Here is a 24,368-nt window from a genome sequence, read left to right on the forward strand (position 1 = left end):
GATCGCCTTCATGATCTACTAGCTAAGACATCTTGACCACTGGTACCAAGAACACCCTTTTTTTTTTTTTTTTTCTTTCTAAATTTCGTTATTTTATGACATGGTTTGATTGTTTTATTTAAGACTTCTTCTTTCTTATTTATACTTGTACTGTGATCATAACAATATTTGCTAGCAAATATAAGAAGACAGAGAAATGTCTACAGTATTTTATACTTTACTGGTTATAGGAGTTAAGTGATCACTACAACCACAACTGATCGATATGGCTGATCCATTTTCTTTGAATCTTCTTAATTGCATTCTTCTACTGCTAGTAAACACGTACAGTTTTAGTGCACCATAATTTAATGATTTTCTAACAGAGTTTTAACTTTTTATTTCAAGAACAGATTAGCATTCTAGATTAGAAACTAATTAATGTTAAATTGTAAGTCTGAATTAGTTCAACCTCAGTCACGTTTACTTAAAACTATAAACTGAGTCTCACCTCAGACTTCCCAAAAGGGACATGGAGAAATTAACCATGGGAGACTGAATCATATATCAAGATTCCAATGTAAATTAAAATTTGCAACAATCAATAAATCTGTCTTTTGGGAGTAATAAGTTGAGCATTTCAAGTCCTCCAATTGAGGATATTCTGGATGTTCCAGATTCTTGTAGGAACTGTCTTATTATGTCCGATTGGAGTTTTGCTGTCTCCTTTCTTCCCGTAGTTCCCTCTTAGGGATCTCCCCAATTAGGTGAGACCTCCTTTTCTTCTTCTCTCCCTCTTCTAGGTGTTCTTGAATCTTTGTGCTTTGTTGAATATATTATCCATTCACCGAAAAAAGAAAGTCCTCCAATTGAAAATGTGAGTTAAATCATTTTTGGGTTTAAAAATTCTGTTGTTTATTGTGCTCCTTCTTATACTCCAATAACTTATGTGACCTGTTTCTTTCTTTCTTTTTTTTTCTTTTTTTTTTTTTTTTTGGGGGGAAGGGGGGGAGGGGAGGCTTTAAATTTTGTTGTTTATTGTTCTCATTCTTTTACTCCAATAACTTCTCTTTTCTTTTCTTGAGAGAGAGAGAAAGAGATGATTAGTTCTAATAATACACCTCTTGAAATGGTAATTAGTTCTAATAATAACCTTACACTTTTAACAACTTAACAGATGGTCAGTATCGTACCAGATATCGTATGTTATGATGGGATTTATGTTTATTTTCCCTTAATGTTGTAAGTTTTCTCCTCCAACTGATGACTTTGTCATAGGTGGTGGGGGTCTGTCTTGATTTTTGTTGGTGTATCGGTTTCGGTCTAACTTCTATTTTTTCTTTCTTTTTTCTTTAATATAAATGATCTTTTAACAACAAAAAAAATCTTACTTAATTAACTGAATACTTAATATATTTGTACTCGTCTTCTTTGATTTTTTTTTTATTTTTTTTTCATTCGTTTATACAATTGTACCATTCTTCTTCACATAAATTTACCTTCGTGCCATTGTAATGGTAGATCTTGTGTTTGCTTTAATTTATATTTACCTCCTAGCATTTAAAGACCTCAAAATATCACCAAATCAAGAATACAATGAGTCAATTTCCATGGGATATGCACTTACATCTTAGATTAATGCTTTGCTAGTGAGGTTTACCTAATTAGCTTATCCTCACTAAAGATGGTTTGTTCTAATTAATTTATCTTTACTAAAGATGGTTTGTACTTATTAATTTATCCTCACTAATTAAGATGGTTTGTACTTTGCACTTTGACCAACACATCCCAATAGGTAGCAACCTCATCATCTAGCTTTACTTTAGAATCTTCTTCAAATACCTAAATCTGCAATTGAGGTGATAATTTATGACTTCCACTATCAATAATAGTGATGATAGTGATATATGTTAGGATTTGAGGAATATATCCTAGCACTACGAATGAAAGCCTTTAAGAATTTCAGGAACCTTCTTACCACCATACATGTAGGCTTTGGAAAATATGAAATAAAATAATTAAAAATTTTGAGATCCACTTTTAAGTGATTGTTATGGTTTGGTACAATGATTTGATTTATAGTGCTGTTGTTTCTCTTTGGATTTAGAAGCTAATCTATGTTGTTCGATTTCCTTTTTCTTTTTGAGGAAGGGCATGGTGGGGATTAAAGTTTTATTAAATGAAAGGCCATATGTTCTCTTTGCTTGGGGCGCAGGATGTGCCCAAACACATGGGGGTGGGCAAAATGACCTCCCTGCTCCCCTGAATGGCCAAAATGACCACCCCATGTGTCTGGGGTCTGGGCGCAACCTGTGCTCCTAGCCCAAGAACAATCGCCCTAAATGAAATTAAGATATGTCATCATTAAATTACAAATGGGTTAGAATCTTATGGTAATAAACAATCTCTATCTCAAAAAAAAATAAAATCTTGATAAGGCATTATTTCCATACTTAATTTCAGTTTTTGGATCCTATGCTAGTTCATAGTTTTTTTTGGGTCATCTATGCTAATTTTTTTTTTTATGGGTAAAATATATATGCTAATCCATAGTTAAATGCAAAGATAGATCGCATAAAATTACAATAGGTGCAACATTATTGATGAGGTCGTTCATAATAAATCCGTATTATGGATTATGATGCAGTGGAACACCCTTGTTATCAAACAAATTCCAATTCAGAACATAAGAAATTTATCTGATGGAGTTGGAATTTATTAACATTTATACTGTTTTTATCATCTGAGAATGCGCAATCGACCTAGAATGCATACCAAACACAACCTCAGAACGTGTTTTGGGTACAATGACTGTTTAAACTTTAAATGCATGCCTTTGTTTTTTTTTTTCTTCTACCAATTAAGGAAAGTAAATCTGTTCAACTAAAATCCTAGGCCAAGGATGTGTACCCAATCCTAGTACGTAGAGCTGACTTTACATAGCTCAAAACCCTATATTTGAGGTCTTATTTTAGTAGGTATTATAGAGGTACTTTAGTTTCCTGGGCTGCTCGATCTAGTACTTGAGAATCTCTGAAACCTTGTTTGTGTTATGATTCTTTATGGGCATCACTGACACTAACCTCCTTCAGCAACTCAACTCTGGGTTAGTGGGGTACTCCCAGATAGGGGCACACCAGCTACACCAAGGAGACAAGGAAGTAGGCTATTTTATTTTGCTACAAAAAAATTGAAAGGAAGAGAAATGTGTTGGATTATGTGTTCATCAAACCTAAATTTGAACAATTTAAATGATAATCATTTTCACATTGATATTATTGAGTGTTTGATTGTCTGAAGGTTTATACCTTGAATTGTTCGCAAGTAGGGACAAAACTGGACACTCTATGATATCATAGTTATCACATTTTGGGTAATCAAGAATGGTGGTTTTAAATATGAGTGTGAATGTATGTGAATGAACATATTTGTGTGCATTGCATTGGATTGCTTGAGAAATCTTAAATTGATCACTCTATTTTGTTTAAGAATACAAGATTCTCTTTATTAATTTGGGATCAGTACTCCTACTTAAGAGGTTTTTATCATTAATGAAGTTATATGTTATGGAAAGAGTACTTCTACAGACTCCTTAATAAAGACCACACGAGTGACAGGGCTGTGGAAAGCATCATTCATAGGGATTTCTCTTTGCATAGATATAAACGCAAAATTAGGATGCCCGGAGTGAAAGAAGCGATAAGAAGGATGAAAGTAGGCAAAGTCCCAGGCCCGGACGAGATCCCAATTGAGGTGTGGAAGATCGTAGGACTCGGTGGTCTATCCTTGCTAACCAAGTTATTATGACCACTAGCAAAATGTCAGATGAATGAAGGAAAAGCTTTGTGGTCCCAATCTACAATAACAAAGGAGATATTCAGAATTGTAATAACTACAAGGGCATAAAGTTAATGAGCCATACGATGAAGTTATGGGAGAAAGTTATTGAAGCTCACTTGAGAAAGTAGACTACTATATTGGAAAACTAGTTCGGATTTATGCTAGGAAGATCATCAATGGAGGCAATTTTCTTATTAAGGGGACTCATGGAAATATATAAAGAGGGAAAGAAAGATCTTCATATGGTCTTTATAGACCTGGAAAAAGCCTACGATAGAATTCCTAGAGAGCTAATCTGGAATATATTAGGGAAGAGAAGGGTGTCGTCATGTAAGTACGTAGGCATAATTAAAGATATGTATGCTAAAGTGGTGACGACCAAAGTAGTGAATTCTCAATCTCAAGTGGGTTACAGCAAGGTCAGCCTTGAGCCCCTATTTATTTGCACTTATCATGGATGATTTAACCAGGAGCATACAAGGAGAGGTCCCATAGCGTATGATCTTTGTAGATGATATTGTCTTAGTAGATGAGACAAAAGCAGGGATTTACGCCAAAGTGGAACTATGGAGATCAATCTTGGAATCAAAAGTTCTGAAGATAAGTAAAACTAAGAGCAAATACATGATGTGTAACTTTAGTAACTCGGAGATGGATAATGAAGTGCTAAATATTGCGGAGAGGGAGATCCTGCAAATTGACTACTTTAGATATCTGGGATCAACCGTAAAGAAGAAAAGAGAAACAGACGACGATATTGCCCAAAAGATTAAAATAGGGTGGATGAACTGGAGAGGCATGCAACCGGAAAACTATGTGATCAATGTTTCCCTTTAAAGCTTAAAGGAAAATTGTATAGGACTGTCATTAGACCAGCTATGATGTACGGGTCAGAATGCTGGACTGTGAAGAAGTGCCACATAAATATACTTGGTGTGACAGAGATGAGGATGTTGAGATGGATGAGTGGGAAAACTTAAAATGAAAAAGTAAGGAATGATCATATTAGAGTTGGTTGCGAGTAGCCTTGTTTCATGATAAACTTAGAGAGAATCGTTTGAGATGGTATGGCCATGTCTAATGGAGGCCTTCAGGGGCCTCAGTCCGAAGGAGTGACATGATCCTGATTGAGGGAACCAAAAGAACTAAGGGTAGACCTAAGATAACCTTAGTAGAATTGCTGAAGAAAGACATGCTTAGCTTAGGTCTTGCTCTGAGAATGACCATAAATAGAGCTGATTAGAGATCAAAGATCCATGCGGTAGACCCTATTTAGTTGGTATTTGTTGTGTGTTGTAGTTGTATGTATTCACCCTTCTTCGAGACCTAGCACAAAATGTTGGGCAGTTAAGAAGTGGTACATAGTTAAGAAGGGTCGATGCCCTAGAGATTTGTATCGATGTTGTTTCCCCCCCTCCCCTCCCCTTCCCCTCTTATTATCTGTATGCCCCCACCCTCCTTTTTATTTCTTCTTACCTTTTGTCTCTTATAGGATCCATATTGTTAAATCCGTGCCCAAAACCCGGTTTAAAACTCGGTCTGACCACCGGTCTGGTTTGAACCTTTTATGTAGAACCGGGACGAAGTACGCTCGTGAATGTGGGCCATGATACTCAAGCCATCCCACAAGATTGTTGACCGTGACGGAGAAGTCGTTGAGGATAGGTACATCGACAGAGATAGGGGAAAGTTTGTCTTCAAGGGTGCATTCTTAGAATTTCCTCATTCCGAGGATCCGCCCGCCCGCCCGTGTACCCGTTCCCACTTACAGGATGATTGGGAGTAAGTTAATATCCTAATAACTCATGAGTATAAATACTAGAATGGGCTTAGGACCTCGATGTCCTTCTAATCATATTATGGGCCTAGTAGTATAATGGGCCCAATAACTTAAAATGGACCTAAAGACCTAAGACAACCAAACATGACTTAAGACTAAAGTGAGGTAAATAGGGGTCAATCCACTATTCACCTCACAATAGAAAACCTAAATCGTGGAGAGGAAAGGAGAGAAGGAAAGAAAGAAGAAGAAGAAAAAGAAGAAGAAGGAGAAGGAAGAAGGAGAAGAAAGAAGAAGAAGAAAGGAGAGAGGTGGAACTCAAGCTGCTTGCTCCTACATTGGTGAGCATTCTCTATCTCTCTCTCATCTCTCTATCTCTCTCTCTCTCTCTCTCTCTCTCTCTCTCTCTCTCTCTCTCTCTCCCTCTATCACTTCCTAATTTATAGACCTAGGGTTTGGAATTATGAGCCATTAATGGTAAATCCTTGATGCTTAACTATGAAGCACCTAACCCTACCTTAAACCCATTCACCCTTCTCCATTTATGAACCCGAAGTTGGGGATTTACCTCCATTTATGGGTTTCACCAACCCTCATGGAAGACCATAGAGGTGTGGTTTGTGGGTTGTTAAATAACATTGATTAAAGACCCTTTCAAAACCCCAATACCCAAACCCATGAGTTTTCTTTCCATATGTATTTTAATGGAAGAAAACCTAATCGATCATGGGGTTTACAAACCCATGTTGGGTGTATGCTATGGCACCTTGGTTGGAGTTGTTCTCATGGCCAAAGAGACCCCTAAAAATCCCTAAGAATATCCCATTTTAGCCCAAGCCCCCCCCCCCCCCCCCCCCCCCCCCCCCCCCCCCCCCCCCCCCCCCCCCCCCCCCCCCCCCCCCCCCGGGGCTTAATTAAGTTGGGATAAGGCTTGGATGTTGTTGTTGTTGAAGTTATACGTTATGAAGAGTTGATCCCATAGGGCTATACATTAGTGCATTGGGTGTATGTTGTTTATCTATGAATGAAAGTGATGCTAGATAAAAATACATTGCCTGTATGAGAGAATATCAAGGTAGAAATATCAGATTATGATGGCAAACTTTGTAAATAGTTTACAAAATGATTTTAATTTATTATCTATTAATTATTATTTTCTTAAAATTCTAGCAATTATTTTTATGGCCAATCGATGGTTCAGATTCTTTATATGAGACATTCTAACGAACCAGGGTAGTGAGAGTAATTATTGCTAAGCTTATAGGTCCATTATGCGTTATAGTAAAGTAGAGGAACTAAACCATAAGCAATTTATAATTTTTAGGGGGTTTAAATGGATTAAAATCCTCTGCAATGCGGGCATCTTGCGGTGCACTACAGTGCGGCCTTGAGAGCTCGACACGTTGGAAGAAGCTTCATCCAACGGTGTGAGCTCGATCCAATGCAGATTTTATTTTATTTTATTTTATTTTGTTTTCTTTCTTCTCCTGCCCGGGACCATTGGATATCGCATCTTCCATGTGTCGAGCTCTCAAGCCTGCACTGCAGTGCACCGCCAGAATAAGGCATTGCAAAGGATTTTTTTCAGTTTAAATTGTTCTCTCTTAGGTGTTTTTATCTAACTATCTTTATTTTAGAAATAAGTTTAAATTAGACAAAGGAACTCCATTTTTAATATGTAGAATCACCAAACAGGATTCCACTACTTGGCAGTTTGAGATATATGGGGATATTGGATAAAGGTTCTATAAATAAGCAGCTAAAGGGGAGTATTTTTTCCAGTTTAAATTACTCGCTCTCTCTCTCTCTCTCTCTCTCATGCTTAGGAGTTAGGGCTCTGAACCCTAGATTGTGAGTAATGAATCTAGCTACATTTCTTCGCAATAGTTGTTCGTGGGAGATGTTCTTCCAGTTCCTATGATCGTTCAAAGTGCTTAAAAATATAAAATATCTACTCCTATGCTCGAATGAACAGCTTTTGCAAGAATGGAGTCCTTAGGAATTCCGTAGAGTTATGTTATCTATTTTCCTTATTATTAATCAAAAAAGTTTTAAATTTTTGTAATTTGACTGTCTCACTTTGATTAATGTCATAGTTATTTGTGGTTGATAAACATGGGTAGTTATATGTGATAGTTGATCTCATAACCATTTCGTCGTTCAAATTGAAAGTGTCTTAAAATTTATTCTAAATTGATGACGAAGTTATTTGAAAACTGACAATAGATTGTACTATGGTGAAATGGCATTTATGTAATTAAAAAATTTTAATTAATTCAACTTTTAATCCTATTCAATGCTTATGTCATACTGAAACTTTGATTGATGAGAAATGTCAGGATCCTTTATCATATGGATTCACTTGCACCAATTCAAATTATTCCTTGTGAAAAGAAAATGTGAACATTTTAATTTCTGGTTAGAAAATATGAAGCATATATATCACAAAATCTTGTGAAACTATGAATTTTCAATAAAATTAAAGATATATATTTTTTGTTTTTTTGAGATTCTCATTCCATTAAGAGGATTTTCTAACACAATGAATCCAATGGAGAAATGCAAGAAAATTGGAAAAGGTTTCCTTGGACCACATAGTCAAGATAGTATCTCATGACTATATACTTAGCTGTGTTACAAGGAGAGGCGATGTGATAATTCTGACCATTGCATTCTTAGGTGTGATCTAGTTTGGCCATGTGTAAAATGTTCAAACTCAATATTAGTCATATACCCTACTATGTATTGATATATTCCTCTTATATTTTCAATCGTTCATTTTTTAAAAGTTTTATTTCGCCATGTGACCAATTCTATTTGGGATGAAACTTGACGTGCGAGTAAAGAACCTAAAAGCTTGTCTTAGAAACTTTCAACCCCATCAGACTGACCATATAGAAAATATTTGTATCATCCGCAGATTCTACAAACTGAACGTATTATCCAGAAAACCCTTCCTAAGAAAAATTTTAAGTTTCTACTTATCCACTTGTTAGCAAATACATGACTATGTTCCCAACCCTAGCTTATGGTTGTACTTGATTTTCATTCTAGAAAGAGATTCTAGGTCTGGAACGCATCTTGAAACTCTATTTATCTCTATTTTCTAAACCAAAAATCTATTCCGAGAATGCATACCAAGCATTGGCTAAGTATGAGTTTTACTAAAATAAAAAGCTAAGTATGAATTCACAGTCATTGGGCAAACTACTCACTCGTTGAGCAATAATTGAATCGAACGAAAAATTATCTCCTCAACTTGCCTGCCCGTCAATTTCCTCAATTTCATCTAATAGGGGAGGTGGACCCCATCCAGGATTCCAGGCAATTTGTTCGGGTAGGGGGTAGGGTGGTCATTCCCCCCCCCCTCTTATTAGATGGAATTTAGGAAATTGACGGGATAAAGATCCGAATCGAACCTGTTCAGAGATCGGGTTAGGTGGTTAGGCCAAACTAAGTCGTAGTTATGAGAAGTGGACTATCTGGCTGAAGGCAGTCAAGATGGGAAATGGGATTCTCTCAGAACTGATCAAACCCACAGAAGCTGGGCTAGGAGTGTCAATAGGCCGAGTTGTGTCAGGTTTTAAAAAGGTAAGCCAACCCTAAGCTCTTAACTTAGCCCAGGCCCAATCCCTAGGTCGGGTTGGGATCTCTCAGCCCAAGCCCAATCCTATTGGAGTCAGCCCAATCCAGCCCGGCCCTAATTGATCCTGATTGGGACGGGCCGGGCCGCATTGGCCTTGTTTTTCTCTGGTGTGATGTATTGTTGTTGAATTAAAAAATTTAGTATGTGTAATGTAGTTACGCCTTTGAGGATTAAAAAAATACTGTGAGTGTTTTGGTGAATTGAAAATAGATAGTTGTTAGTGATATAAACTATAGAATTTGGTGGTGTTTCAGTTGAGTTGGTGGTATATTTAAGGTCGGGATGGGTTAGGCCGGGCTCAGCCTAATGCCTCAGCCCAGGCCCAGACTGGTCTGACCTCAGGCTTCAAAATCCTAGAGCAAGCCCACCCTATGGGATGAAAAAATCACCCCAAGGCCTCAACCCAGGCCTGGCCCGATCCTATACCATACCTGGAAATTTAACCCCTAGCCCAGGCTCTATCGGGCTCGGGCTCATCGGGCCCATTGGGCCTCTCTCTCAAAGAAAAAAAAAGTCTTACCGCAATCTCTTCCTCACTCTTCACTCATCACTCATCAATGGAAGAAGAGTTGATACTCTCAGATTCTGAACTGAACATCTAGAAACGGCGAGGATGCCATTACTCTCTACCTTCAATTACTAACTCATAAAACAGTTTAAAGTTTTTTTTTTTTTGGTAATTCCATACTCTTTTGTCAATCAATTTCATGATTAATGATAAGAATCAATTATGTGCCACTGCTACCAAGAAACACTGAAAAACATAGAATTTAATTGCCTCTTAGCAATATGTTGGTTTGAACCCGATATGCGTAGCGGAAACGGATCGAATATGAAAACAAATGTGTATTTATATGCAGAGATCATTGGGGGAGATTTTAATGCCATTTTGAGTTCGGAGGAAAAGGCTAGAGGGTGCCCAGCTTGCTCTATCTCCATGGAAGATTTTGGTACTTATGAGAGAGAGAGAGTCTTGGTTTGGTGCCGGCGTTTCGCCGAGGGAGGTGGGGGAAAGCCTCTCATCAGCCGCCCACTTCGTAACATCCATACACATGTATTTAGGGTTGTCTTCTTGTGAGGTTTGAATGTTTGACACCACAACCACCTACAACAACTTTGAATTCTGATTCATTCTAATTCTATTTCTATTTCTATTTCTATTTCTAATATGAAGGTTTATACGCCAGTACTTGAATCAGCCTAACCCTCATTGACCCTTAAAATTGGTTAGGTTTGTGTTGGCCCAATGGGCCACCAGTCCCGACCCACATACCAATACTGATACGACAACGGATTGGGCTCACATCGGGCGTAAATTCAAAGAAGAGCCACCTTTAGGATGATATTTTTTTATCTGTATCGGTTATTCACTACGTATCGGCCAATATGCTGATACGGTACCATACTTAAGAACCTGATTGCTGACTGACAAAGTGCTTCCATCATTCACCGCTTACGTAACCTCTATGCAAGATTAAGAAAAGAAAATGAAAAATTTTTAATTTAAATAAAGCAATAAAAATGTATTAAAATCCTCTGCAGTATCGGCGGGGCGACGGTGCACATCCAGCAGCACAGCAGAGACCATGTGTGCCATGTATGCCACCTGGCCACTGCTGTGCAGTCGAATATGCACCGCCACCCCGCCAATACTGTAGAGGGTCCTAGTCCAATAAAAATACACATAAATTAAGCCATCCATTTTTTTGTTTTTGTTTTTGTTTTTTAATCTAAATCGCTTGTTGTTACTTAGAGTTGGGAGAATGCACAATAATGTTTAAATTACTGGTACGAATGCATGCATGAACATATGGAGGATGTGTTCTAATACAAAAGGGGTATTTGATTGAAGGGGAGTGATTTGCTACCAGGCTCTATGGCCCTCACGACAATGCGAGGGCCAATGGGAGCGCGTGTATGGAAATTCAAGGGAAAGGGTCAGGTGGTCATTTCACTGCCCCATGTGAGAGGGTGCAGGGTGTTGTCGGGCTGCGTTCTTTTTCTCTTGCATTGATTGAATTACATTTTGAAATTCGACACATACGACTAATTTAAACCGGCCATGTTCCTTTTATCCCACACTTAGAATGGACATATCACGTGATAGAATAGAGGTTTTATTATATTTTATAAAATATCAAACCTTTGTGACAATAATAATTTTCATTTTACTATTAACTTAAGAAAGTAGTCTATATATGTCTGGATATGCAGCCTATATATGCCAACGCTAACACTCCATATATCTGTATCTCTCCCTTATGAAAAGACATCTCTGCCCCTTATTTAGAGAGATAAGCACAAGAAACATTAACGTAGATCACACTCATGGAGAGGTTTTTTTTTTCTCTCCTTTATCTTATTACGTTTTTTTTTTTTTTCTTTTGTGAGGTTCTAAGTTCTAATTCTAAGGACCCCCCCCCTCCCCCCTCTTCGCACAAAAGAAAAGAAAAAAATGTATTAGGAAGACCGAAGGCCCTCTCTTTTCCTTCTCTTTCTCAAGGCTAGAGAAAGTCCTCGAGACCATCTTATGACTTAAACACTACTTTGTATGTTTCTACAAATTCACTATTAAATAATTTCTCTGGTCCCCTCTGTACGGTACAAGAAAGAAAAGGAGAAAACATGGGGGAGAGGGGGGAAGTTGCCATTACTGTTTTTTGTTTCTTTTCTAAAAAAGAAAATCTATAATTGTAACCAATTTTCCTTTTCTACCAACAAAAAATTAATTTTCCTTTCAATCTCTCTCTCTTTCAATTTCAGGTTACAATTAATACACATTCATTATAATCAATTACCTTCAATGAGGTATATTTTTCAAATTTTCAATGGTTTCTCTCTCAAGTCTCAATTAGTGAACCCTTTTAATTAATTTTAGATTAATTACAATTAAACTATCTGGGTACAATTACTTTTTATATATTCATTCCTTGCCAATTTGTTAACACAACTATTAACTACAGCTCTCTCATTCTCTCTAACCTGGCCCTCTTCACAAAATAAGTTAACATTACTTGGCAATTACATTGACAATGTAACTTTTCTTTTGAGCTTCATAGTCTCAATTTGATTTTGACAAGTTTTTGTGTGGAGGAACTAATAATCCTCAAACATAAAGGTAAAAAGAGTGCATAGAGATGGCATGAAAAAAGGGTATATAAATAGAATACCCAGAGTGAGTGCCACATGGAAGGATGATGTGGCAATTTCAATGGTCTAAATTGGCCACTTGGCAAGTGTTTGAGTCATTACTCCCAGATACATGTCAATGCATTCTCTCGTTTATCAGTGCACCCTTTGGTAGTGCAAAATTTTTCAATGCTTCCTTTGCCATGTGGCAAACTTTGTTTAAGTTAAAATATGACATGTGGGAAAAGGATTATGGGGTCTACTTGTTCGCAAAATTTCAACCACATACAACTTGCTATATGGTTGAAATAGATCTACCAACAACAACAACAACAACAAACTTAGTGTTATCCCAACTCAATGGGGTCGGTTACATGGATCCGAGCAAAAGCAAAATAATATTAAAATAAAAAGAATTCAAATAGGTAATAGAATGTATGAAAGTAAAAGGAAAGAAGCACAATCCAGCAGCACTACAAAATCTCAGCTAAATAGGGTCAACTACATGGATCCTTACAGTTCACTCGGCTCTATCATAGATCATACTTGAGACAAGCCCCAAGGCTAAGCATGTCATTTCTCACAGCTTCTCCTATGGTTAATTTAGGTGTGCGCCTAAGTCTTTTAGCTCCTTCAATAGGAATCAGATTACTCTTCCTTATTAGTGCATCTCCAGGATATCGTTGGGCATCCCCATATGACTCATACCACGTTAAACTACTTTCTCGGAGACAACTCCCAGATCAGCTCTAACACGTGCATTCCTAACTCTATCCTTCCTAATTTTACCTCACATGCATCTTAACATTCTCATCTCTGTTACATATAGCTTCTCTACATGACACTTCATAACTGTCGATTGAAATAGATCTGCAAATCAAATATTTCCTGGTTTGGCCATCCAAAAAACATTCTCCCATTAACAAATATGTAAAAAAAAAAAAAATCTCTACATTTCTTTAGATTGATGGAATCCATTTTCCTTCTTCATTATTTGAGTGTTTTTTTTTTTTTTCTCTTCCATTTCTTAGTTCTCTTTCAAGTATTTTTAAGCATTTATTACACTTTCCTCTAATATTGTAGATTAAATTGTTTTCTATAATTATGATCATTTATTGCACTTTTTCAGGGTGAACATATACAGTGTTATGGTAAAAAGGATTCAAATCATATATTTCAAATGCTGATCCTAGTGGTCCTGGCCACTCCTTACAACTATTTATGATCTCCTTCAACAAGAAATATTGTGTTCAAGCCTTCAAGGACGTTACATGCACGTCTTCGTAGGACCTAATAAACTATGTAACTTGTAGTTAATGCTTAATTAATCGTTATCAATAGTTTCATTTCCTCATTAAAAGGAATAATTTTGTATTAAAATTAGGTAAAATGATTTGCACGATGCCTGAAGTTGGTATTCCTTCCCAAGCCCTTTCACATAGTTGTGGACTTCACATTGACATTATCTTTCCTCGTACAAAATGTGTCCCCACCCTTTCATTGATGTGGATTTCCACTCTATTTTGTTATCAAAAAAAAAAATTATCACTTTAAAATTGAAAACCGGTTGTTTAAAATCGCATCGAAACAAATTGGTTTAGTTTTGATTTCAAAATCTAGAATCTTTTTCAGTTAGGTTCAATTTCTTTTTTAATACAAGGTTTTTTTTTTTTTGAAGATTGCAAAAAATTTGCCTAAAAACCTAAAATAAGGCTCAAATCAAATACAAATAGGGTCCAAATTGAATAGGAGACTGAATAAGAAACCAAAATTGAACAAAACCCTGTTTTGAAAATAAGTTCTTATTAAGTTTGGTTTTGTTTTTCCATATATTGTATCATGAATCGAACTGAAACTGAATCGATTGACACTCTTATTAATTATTTTGCCTAATATATATTTAAAAAAAAAAATTTAAAAATGTTCTATTTTCCAGAGAAATCATTTCTTATATTATTTGAGCTGAACTATTGAATTAAGAGACTAGATGTTAGATGGATTATGATTTTATTGAACTACCACTAATCAAATTTTATGACCTATCAATATATGACTAACAAATTTAACATTTACCATATGATGGATCTTGGAGCCTTTTAAATAAAATTTTGGCCTAAAAATAACTAATTAAAACTAGTCCTGTTATACTTGGAAACCAGATACCTTTAGATTGAGAAAAAGATTCGGATCAGGGTAGTACAGTAATTTTACAAAACAGCAAGGTTATTTTCTTAAAATAATTCCCTTAATTAATATGACAATTCCCCACGGTTTTGGCAAGTTTTTATTCTTTTTCCCAAAACCCTCTGGATAAAAACAGGGTCTATCCCTTCTTAGTAGTATCGTGTTGCAGGGGATAACAGAAACGATTCTCTCAGTCTCAGGATTCTGTTACAAGTTCTCAATGTCTCTTAACTCTTAACCACAGAGAGAGAGAGAGAGAGAGAGAGAGAGAGAGAGAGAGAAAGGGAAAGGGAGAAAAGCTGCCATTTTTTCCGGGATTCAGAGTTTGAAAGGATAGACAATCAAGAAATCAGAATTTCTGTAGGGTTTTAATTCTGTTACTCCCAAATATCTTCATTGCTAATTGGGTTTCTGAAGAAGAAGAAAAGATGTCTCCTCAGTCTCACAGGGAAACGAGTCAGGACCCATTTAAATCCTGGAAAATATTCACTTCCAAGGCTGACAGAAATGGCGAGATTTTAACTCTCTTGATGAAAGGAGCCCTCCTCGTCTTTTTCTTCGCTTCAATCTATTTCGTTTTCTTCTCCGCTTTCTCCAACCAGACACGATGGTTCAGATGCCCAGAATGCGACGGCATCATCCGGAATTATGGTCGGAGGGGCGAAATTCCTGTGATTTTCAATGATCAAGATCATGAAACGACGAACATTTCACACATTCAATTTGGAATCGGTGGTTCAGTGAAGTCATGGAAGGATCGCCGACATTACAGCGAGTTATGGTGGAAACCCAACATCACTCGCGGTTTCGTCTGGCTCGACCAGCCATGGCCTGAGAACGAAACCTGGCCGGAAGCTTCGCCACCGTATCAAGTGTCGGAAGACTCATCGAGGTTCAAGTACACCAGCTGGTACGGCACCCGTTCCGCAGTTCGGATCGCTCGAATCGTGTTGGAGAGTTTCCGGTTAGGGTTAGAAAATGTGAGATGGTTCGTGATGGGAGACGATGATACGGTGTTTTTCGTGGAGAACTTAGTGACTGTACTGTCGAAATACGATCACCGTCAGATGTACTACATCGGGGGAAACTCCGAGAGTGTGGAGCAAGATGTGATACACTCTTATGGAATGGCATACGGTGGCGGTGGTTTCGCGATCAGTTACCCTCTCGCAGCTGAGCTTGTTAGGGTTCTTGACGGTTGCATTGACCGTTACGCCTCTTTCTACGGCTCTGATCAGAGGATTCAAGCTTGTTTAACTGAAATTGGGGTCCCAGTCACCAAAGAGCTCGGCTTCCATCAGGTTCACTCTCTCTCTCCCCTCCGTTTCTGTTCAGAAGTTTCAGGTTCTTTTCTAGTTCTCCCAAAATGGTTGACCACGTGGAAGTACGTATCGACGTGTAGCGATTTTTTTGCCACATCATCTGTTAATTCCCGAAACGGATGCTTTCCACCTGTCAGTTCAGTCTGCTTTTACACTGTTTCCTTACCATTGATTCTTTGGGATTTTAATCCTCTGCATTCCAGATCCATTTGATTTGAAATCGTGTGTACCATGATTGTGCATGGGCATTGGAAGACACGTGGTAGACATGCGTGAGCTTGGTAGTTGTGAACTGGGAGTGGGACCCTCCGCTTTTATTTTATTTTTTTTTATAATTGATTCCAATCTGAGTCTGACGATGCCTGAAACTTATGATCAGGTTGATATCCGAGGAGACCCGTACGGTTTACTAGCGGCACACCCGGTGGCGCCGTTGGTGTCGCTCCACCACTTGGATTATGTGAAGCCGTTGTTCCCGGCGGAGAAGCCGACGGAGGCGGTGAAAGGGCGGAGCCAGGTAGAGTCGATGAGAAAGTTGAGAGATGCGTATGAGATGGACCCAGGGAGGACATTGCAACAGAGTATATGTTACGATTTGGAGAGGAATTGGTCTTTGTCAATCGGGTGGGGTTACACGGCTCAATTGTATCCATCGTTGTTGACGGCGAAGGAACTCCAGACGACACTCCAGACGTTTCAGACGTGGAGGAGCTGGAGTAATGAACCCTTCACTTTCAATACCAGGAGGCTGAGCTCAGATCCTTGTGACCGTCCAATCTTCTATTTCTTTGACCAAGTGCAAGTGGAAGTGGAAGTGGAAGTGGAATACGTAGGTAGGACCTTAACAACTTACAAGAGGTTCGTTCCTGAACCGAACAAGGACTGTGATAACCCTCAATACGTCCCTCTCTTGGCTGTGCAATCCATCAAAGTTTCGGCTCCCAGGTTGAATCCTGACCATTGGAAAAAGGTACGATTTTCATCTAGTCCACTACCCTCATCTCTCTTTCTTTTTCTCTTCCCATCGACATCTTGTCAAATTGGGCCATCTTTTAGCCTTTTTCTTTTGCTCTTTTTAATCTTTTGAGAGCAAAGTCCGAGTCTCCTGCTCCACCGCCAATCGCGGCGGCATTATAAGGGTACTTTTGTAAATTAGTTGGGTTGTATTTTGGGAATTAAGCTTTTTGTTTGGTTTTGGTTTGAACTGTGCTTTGAATCGGTCCAACTAGTCCGGATTGGATTTGAACCATGGTTTTAGTGCAGAACGGGTATCGGCCACATGCAAAACCGATACAATACCGATACAGTATCGGGTTGTGTCAGACACCATTTTACCCATGTCCGTACTGCATTACTGATATAGTATCAATATGGTATCGTTATCGATGAGTAGCAAAACCGATACGTGGATACGATACCAATACTTAGAACCATGATTTAAACCCATGTCCATAGATTACCATCATGGACAACGATCATCGAGAATAATGATCACCTTCAATTCACTGTCCGCTCTAATTTCCTCCAATTTCTCATATAAGAGTGGAAATGATCACTCCAATTACTCCAATTCTTCATGTAGGAGCAGAAAATGACCACCATACCTCACCTTAGATAGTGTGTTCAGGCAAAGGGTAGGGTGGTTATTTCCACTCCTATGTGAAAAATTAGCGGAATTGAAGCGGACAGGGAATTGAAAGGGATAACCAATCACCAAACCCCAACCAGCCCACCAATACCGGCTGATGAGATTGGGGGGGGGGGGTGCATACGATGAATGTTTGCTGTCACCGTCAGGTAGTGTTATGTTATATTGACGAGTTTCTATGTCAGTCACTGATCCATATTGATAATTTAGTGTCTTTGAATGTGGAAATGTTGGTCTCCGTGTTTCGTTTATTTTGGGGGTTGGTGTTTTATTATAATGGTGTTTGGGAAAGCTAACTGCTGAACACGTCTGGGGGAAATGAAAATTGTGGAACAGGCGCCACGAAGACAGTGTTGTGAGATTGTGGAAGTGGGCAGCGTTGTTGAAGCGAGGATTAGAAGCTGTCATCAAGGGGAGTCTGTCACGCCACATTAAAAGTTATGGACGGACTTCTTATTTATAAAAAGACTTTGACTTATGGGGGTGGCTCATTCCACTACTACAGTGTTCAACACGGCCGTCAAAGTCTCAGGCTCACAGCCACAACGTTCTCCTCCACTTCCTTGTAAATATTTACTTCAATTAAATCATAAGACAATAGAAGGGAGAATAATTATAGTAATAACACACACACAAACACACAGTACTAGTATTCTCTTTTTATTATTACAAGGAAAATAAAAAAGAAAGGTAGTTTTCTATTATATTTTTTGTTTTTTTTTTTTTTTTCTGCTTAATTCAATCGAAGGTATTAGTATTGTATCGACCAATATATATTAGTATTGTCGGTATATGATATCCATATGGAATGAGAGTATGGGTTAACAAAATTATTGGTTTTTGAATTTTTGTTCAATTCGGATCCTCCGTAATAGACCATGGTGACCGATACGGCCACAGGTTTAGTTATGAATTACCTTTCTCCTATCTCTTCCCTTAGGTCTCATTCCTTCCCTTCAATGGTAAAGGAAGTAAAAAATGATATGTAAAGAAATTACAAAAGAAACTTTCAATTAAAGTATTTGATTAGAAATAGAGTTGATTTAAAGTATTGTGAAACTATGAGAAAATCGTAAGAACCTAGAGAATGTAAGAAGTAAAATATATTTTTCTAAGATATATTTTAGATGAAAATAAAATATTTCGAACGACTTAGAGATAAAGAAGAATTCCAAGACTGACGCTATTCTCTACCACATCATTGTCTAATTATGTGATAATTTTCAATCCAAAATTTAAATCCAACTTAAAATGAAATCAAACTAATGTCAAGAACAAAACCAAAAAAAAAAACATTTTGGCAAAGATCATTTTACTGTTCTTGTGGGTAGTACGCTTGAAAGATCAAAAGCCCATATCTATCTATGCCACCACTTCATCATTCCTGCAGCCCCTAACTCTGACCTCTGTGACAGTCAAGTCAAGAAACCGCACAATATCACAGCATTCCCTCCTTCCAACCTGCAGATTAAAGATGAAAGAGAGACTGGAATCACCAAACCAAGCAAACTAAACTAATCGTTTAGAAAATGGATCAGTTATCGGATCCCGATTCTGGGTTTTTAAACCCTGGTATCAATGGATCTGTAATGGAATCGGTCGAGCCCAATCCTGATATGATAACAATATAGATCATATCGGTATAGGCCGAGACCAATATTGACACCGATACCCATAACCTTGACTGGTTCAGGCATCTATCTCCTTACAAAGCCTTCAATCAATCATGCAGAAATGGTTTTCAAAGGGGTCATGGTTGGATCATTTGGTCTCAACTGTCCATTAAAACATTGAAATCTAAACAACAAAACCATCTCCATTCCAAGTGGCTAAAGTTGAAGGTTCACTCACCCAATTATTAAGCCTTTTCAAAGGAGAGAAGACCCGAATCTCTGAGATGGAGTCGGCAGAGTGATTCCCACTAGACAAACAAGTTGGTAGATTACGTGGCCATCTCCGAATGTAACTGGTAATGACTTGGGTTCTGTTCTCTCTTTCTACAGACCCAAAGAAGAAGACATGAGGAGCTTCACAAGGGTCTCTGGACAGTGGTCTTGTGTTAAACATGAAACCAGGTCTAGCCCGGTTAGACCAAGGTAAGAATGTCTGAAGTGGTCTCTGAAGAAAATTTGGGGGGTGAATCTTCTCATAGATTTGAGCAGAGTAACCCCATGAAATGGAGAAAGACCAGTTACTCTTCTTGTGGTAACAGATGGTTTGTTGTAAGAGACGAGATGAATCAACTTTTGCAGCTTTCATAAGGTGTTTGAGAGATTGATGGCGATCCATGGATGGGAAGATGGGTTCAACTACATCAATGTGGTGGAAGGAGATCAGGGGAGCTTGTGGGTGGGCCGATAAGAAACCCCATATGTCTCTGTGCAGATCAATCTGTAATGAACAACAGATATGGAATTTGTTAATGAGAAGATGATTCAGTACATAATTAAATCTTCAAAATTCTGAAGGCACCAAGGATCTGAACAAACTAAGGTGAGAATATAACTCTATAACTCCCAACATCTCAACAAACTTAGTGTTGAAAACAAAACCCAAAGTGGAGTTGGGTTGGGCTCGGGCCACCTGGCCCACCCATACACAGAAGAGAGAGGAGAGAGGAGGGAAGAAGAAGTAGCACTGCAGCAGCAGCAGCAAGCTTTTACCTGATGAAATCCTCTTTCCTGAGTGAGTGAAACACCAAACTCAATGATACAGGACTGTAAGATATGATCACTGCCATACAAGGTGGGGTATCTCTTGATACACTCATCTAAGTGGATGACTAAACCCTTTGCAAGTGGGAAACTCAAAGCACAACCAGCTCCACCAAATGCCATTTCAAATGAGTTCAGATCGTTTGCTGAAATGGATTCTGAGTTTCCCCCAATATAGTAATACTTGTTGTGATCATACCGAGCAAGAACCTCCACTAGATTGTCCACAAGAAGTACTGTGTCATCATCAGTTAGCACAAACCATCTAACACTTTCATTAGACTCCCTAAATGTCTCCAAGATCACACGGGTCATTCGAATTGCTTGCGACATCCCATGTTTGTTGTAATTTTTGAAAGCTCCGGTGATGTCGGCGGAAACACGGTAAGGTGGAGAAGATGGAGACCATGGGAAGAACCCTGATGGAATTCTATCTAACCATACAAATCCCCTGGTTATGTTGGGCTGCCACCATTCTTCAATATAATGTCTCCTGTTTCTCCATGTATTGATACTACTTGATACCCCAAACACAATCTGGCTAATGTTAGTAGCAGCAGCAGCATTGGAAAAACTATGGTGAGCATATGAATCCCAGCCATAGCGTAGTGAAGTCGAGAGCTCTGGAGATTGGTTGGCAAAGAAGATGTAGAACAAGTAGAAAGATAATCCTGTAATTAACAATGATTTGAACAGAATTAATCCTCCAGATTTATCAAAGAGTGATTTCAGTTTTGTCAGAACCACACTGAATTCCACCATTTCCAAGGCCATTTGTGGTTAATGGAAGATACCAAGAAGCCTAGCTATAGATGTGATTCAGATGATCTTCTGAGGTGGGAAGGGATTTAGGAAAGTTTTCATAGTTGGGTTTTGCTCCAAAGTGGATAGCTAATTCTTGTGATGGATATAACTGCTTACTGTTACAGCTTTATAAGTAAGGGACTTTTGCAGTTCATATAGGTGAAGGCTTGCGTTTTACATGCCTTGGGTGAAAGGCTCGTAACGGTTCAAAACGTGCAGGAATGGCAATCCCATCGAGGGCATTGTGTCCATTGCTGAGTTCTTCTCGTGAGACTAACACACAAATCATGATAAGTTGTACTTTGCCTCCAGAAATTCCTAGTTCACTGTTGGGCTCTTCATTCAGAACCTGGCTTTCCTCCACACATAGCGGGTGCTGGAAATGACCCAAAACACCCCTGTTTTGGCTGGGTTGGAGTAGAGCCAAATTGTTCCATTCGTCCCTTCAAAACACTGTGGGGGCGTTTACCAAACTAACACCAATCTTCAGGGAACTTGCAAGCACCATTTAATTGGATCGGGTCAGCTGAACCCAATTCTGGCCAGGACCGATCTGGATCTGATACCGTATTTTTTAAACCTAATTCCAGGGGAAAATTTTAGAAGGTACCCCTGTTACTCTGTTAGGTGTATCAATTGATTCCAGCAAAAGCTCGGTAGAGAAGTTTGTTTGATACCATGCAGCCATACAACTGATCCTCTCCATCTCACCTGCATTATTTCACTGTTATTCATGACGGTGTTAATTTACAACTGGAAGCGAAGGCTAAAACGGCTATTTAAAACCAAATCTAATTGAATTAGGGAAAGAAAAAAAAAATTTGTCAGATTTTGGTTTTGGAAATTGAACTTTAATTCAATTCAGTTCGATTTATGTTTTAAGTTAAAAACCATTGGTTTGAACCAATTTTCAAACCGAATGAAGTGTAATCCGTATAAACCAAAAAAGAACCGAACTTAAATAGTACTAAATCCTAAAAAGTTAAAACATGAGTAGTAAGAGTTCAGTTTTCACTTTCGTCTCTTGTGCTTCCATCTTCAACTATCTACTCTCCTCACTTCTCTTCTGCAGCTCTGCACATCTGCTCGTTCCCTCTTTTGTGCCTTGCTTCTTCAAGACCACTATGAGACATTCCCAAGTCTCATACAGGCAGAAGAATTGAACCGAACAAAATCGAATTATTAAAACCATATATGAACCAAATAGAAACCAAATAAAACTGAACCAATTCGGTTTAGATTCAATTTGAAGTTATGAAAGTCATTCAATTTCAGTTAGTACATATTGTATCCTGAAACGAACCGAAACCAAACCGATTGACACTTTTGTTCTTTCTATTGACATAGGTAGACAGACTAAAAATTCTCCATTAATAGAGGCTTTCATGATACCCAACAGAACTCCATGTTCATAAAATTCTGATGTCTCCTTGGGTTAGAGTGTAGAGAATGCCATTGCCATTGGAGCTTGATGCCTCAAGACCATGACAAGCACCATTAACAATGAAGGAACAAGCACTCTAATTCTTTTAACAAGAAGGAAAGGAACAATGTTTTCCACCTCGTAATAGAAAGTCCATATTCATGAATGGAACAGATGGAAGGTATAAGGAATGGGACCAGTTGAACCAAATCAGAACTGGGAAGAGAGACAAGAATGTAAAATTGTCAGGGAGCAGAAGGTTTGACGGCTGAATCCAGAAAAGATCATTTAATCTATTCGACTAAAGTTGACAAACCAGTTCCTCTCTAAACCAACACAAGTTGCTCCTGCAAGCAATGGTTTCATCACAGAGATCAACTGCTTCATATTGACTCATGGGAAAGCGAAAGGAAAAGAGAAGATCAAAAGTTTATAAAGAAAGTAGACAGGGACTCAGATTGTTCAGCCCCAATGGTAAATGGTCTGAATTATCCCATCACCTGGCCCGATAATCTGATCTTGAATATTCTCAAAACCATGGATCACTGGGTATTTTCCAAATGGTCCAACTGCAATGAAGCCATGCACTCCAAAAGTCCTTTAAAAGACTCAGAAACATTGATTTGTTGAATACAAAAGTTTGTCATAAGTGTATAGGAATTATAATTCCTTTCTTTCTTTCTACGAAAGATTCAGCTTACAATTAAAATTTACAGGAGTTGCCGCTAGAATAAATTCAACCGGGTTACACAGAAAATAATAAAATAACAGAACTTGCTCAATTCACAAAAAATAGACCTGTCATATGAGCACAGCCATCTCCTCCATCACAGAAAACCAATTAAAAGAAATTCCCCACAGAGCAGCGAGTCTTGTGTGACATTTCCAGTTGTAAGATTAACCCTGTTGGGCAAAATATGCAAGTCAAGTTGTGGATGGGGGCCTGGCATCTATAAGCATACTGAAAACATAACCAAAGGATCAATACAGATTTTCTCGCCCATCGGCTATTTTGCAAAGACATTCCCGTTGGTCATCTCTCAAAGGTACATCTTGTAGTCTAACAGAATTTATAATAAAAATAACCCTTTTTTTTGGGGGGGGGGGGGGTAAGGAGGGAGAAGAATAGTTTTGGAGCCTATCTAGAGTTTAATACATCATGTTTCAATCCTGATACTTCTTATCTGGAAACAACATCAGATCAGAGACTATACTAATTCTACTCAGGCAAAATCACCTTTTGACTTCACGAGATTTATGTGAAGTTCAATGTGATGCCTTTAGGATCTTCATGCTTACGTCTTTAAAGATCATAACAAAGACCAAACTATTTTAAGGTCAGTTACTTGAGATCAGAGCTTGGTTAGCAACTGCCAATGCATCTTAATGCATATTAGAACTCTGTCGGATACTCGGATGATAATGAGAACTGAATAAATCCAACTTTAGCTTCAATGGCGCATTTGACTCATCAGATGGAACAACAAACTGCTACAATGGGTTCATTAAAAAAAAACGACAATGGGCATATACTATTACTTGCAATGTGTGATTGGGGATCCACCAAAAAATGGATCATACAAGGACATTTCCGAGGACGAACTTTAACCAGATCAAAAAATTTTACAGGCAAAATTTCCTTTACTCAATCCATCTGGGAAAGCCATTCTCCACAGTCCAACTACTTTTTTCACATGGCAAGGTGATGTTGAAATTCCAACTGTTATATAGGTAGGATCTGGTCTGGATTAGCCACTTGTCAAATTTTTAAGAGCCAACCTCAATTGTATGCCCGCATGAATTGGCTTTTTTCTTTTAATTTTCAGCCATCCATTTATTTTCACCCATGTTCCATAAGTTTCATATTTTCAACCATTTTTCAAAAGATCCTCAAGCTTT

The 24,368-nt window shown here is 38.2% G+C and overlaps 3 protein-coding genes across 4 annotated transcripts in view; 2 read left to right on the top strand and 1 right to left on the bottom strand.

Moving 5' to 3' along the window:
* The first annotated feature begins 5,988 nt into the window (after positions 1–5,988).
* Positions 5,989–24,368, top strand: part of LOC122651494 (protein PLASTID TRANSCRIPTIONALLY ACTIVE 16, chloroplastic) — a 33,967-nt gene continuing 15,587 nt past the window's right edge. The window contains exon 1 of one of the 2 annotated variants that reach the window (XM_043844900.1): positions 5,989–6,021. The gene's annotated coding sequence lies outside the window, so the exon portion shown is untranslated. The remainder of the gene's footprint in view (positions 6,022–24,368) is intronic. The other variant, XM_043844899.1, reaches the window with a different exon arrangement.
* LOC122651493 lies at positions 14,978–17,968 on the top strand. Its single transcript, XM_043844898.1, has 3 exons — positions 14,978–15,859; positions 16,260–16,850; positions 17,865–17,968. The coding sequence occupies exons 1-3, from the start codon at positions 14,987–14,989 to the stop codon at positions 17,961–17,963; spliced, it is 1,563 nt and encodes a 520-aa protein (XP_043700833.1). The 5' UTR covers positions 14,978–14,986; the 3' UTR covers positions 17,964–17,968.
* On the bottom strand, positions 18,871–21,087 carry LOC122651496. Its single transcript, XM_043844902.1, has 3 exons — positions 20,192–21,087; positions 19,380–19,919; positions 18,871–18,989 (listed from the first exon to the last, which is right to left on the bottom strand). The coding sequence occupies exons 1-3, from the start codon at positions 21,014–21,016 to the stop codon at positions 18,891–18,893; spliced, it is 1,464 nt and encodes a 487-aa protein (XP_043700837.1). The 5' UTR covers positions 21,017–21,087; the 3' UTR covers positions 18,871–18,890.

This window comes from Telopea speciosissima, chromosome 2, assembly GCF_018873765.1.
Source record: "Telopea speciosissima isolate NSW1024214 ecotype Mountain lineage chromosome 2, Tspe_v1, whole genome shotgun sequence".
NCBI classification, from domain to species: domain Eukaryota; kingdom Viridiplantae; phylum Streptophyta; class Magnoliopsida; order Proteales; family Proteaceae; genus Telopea; species Telopea speciosissima.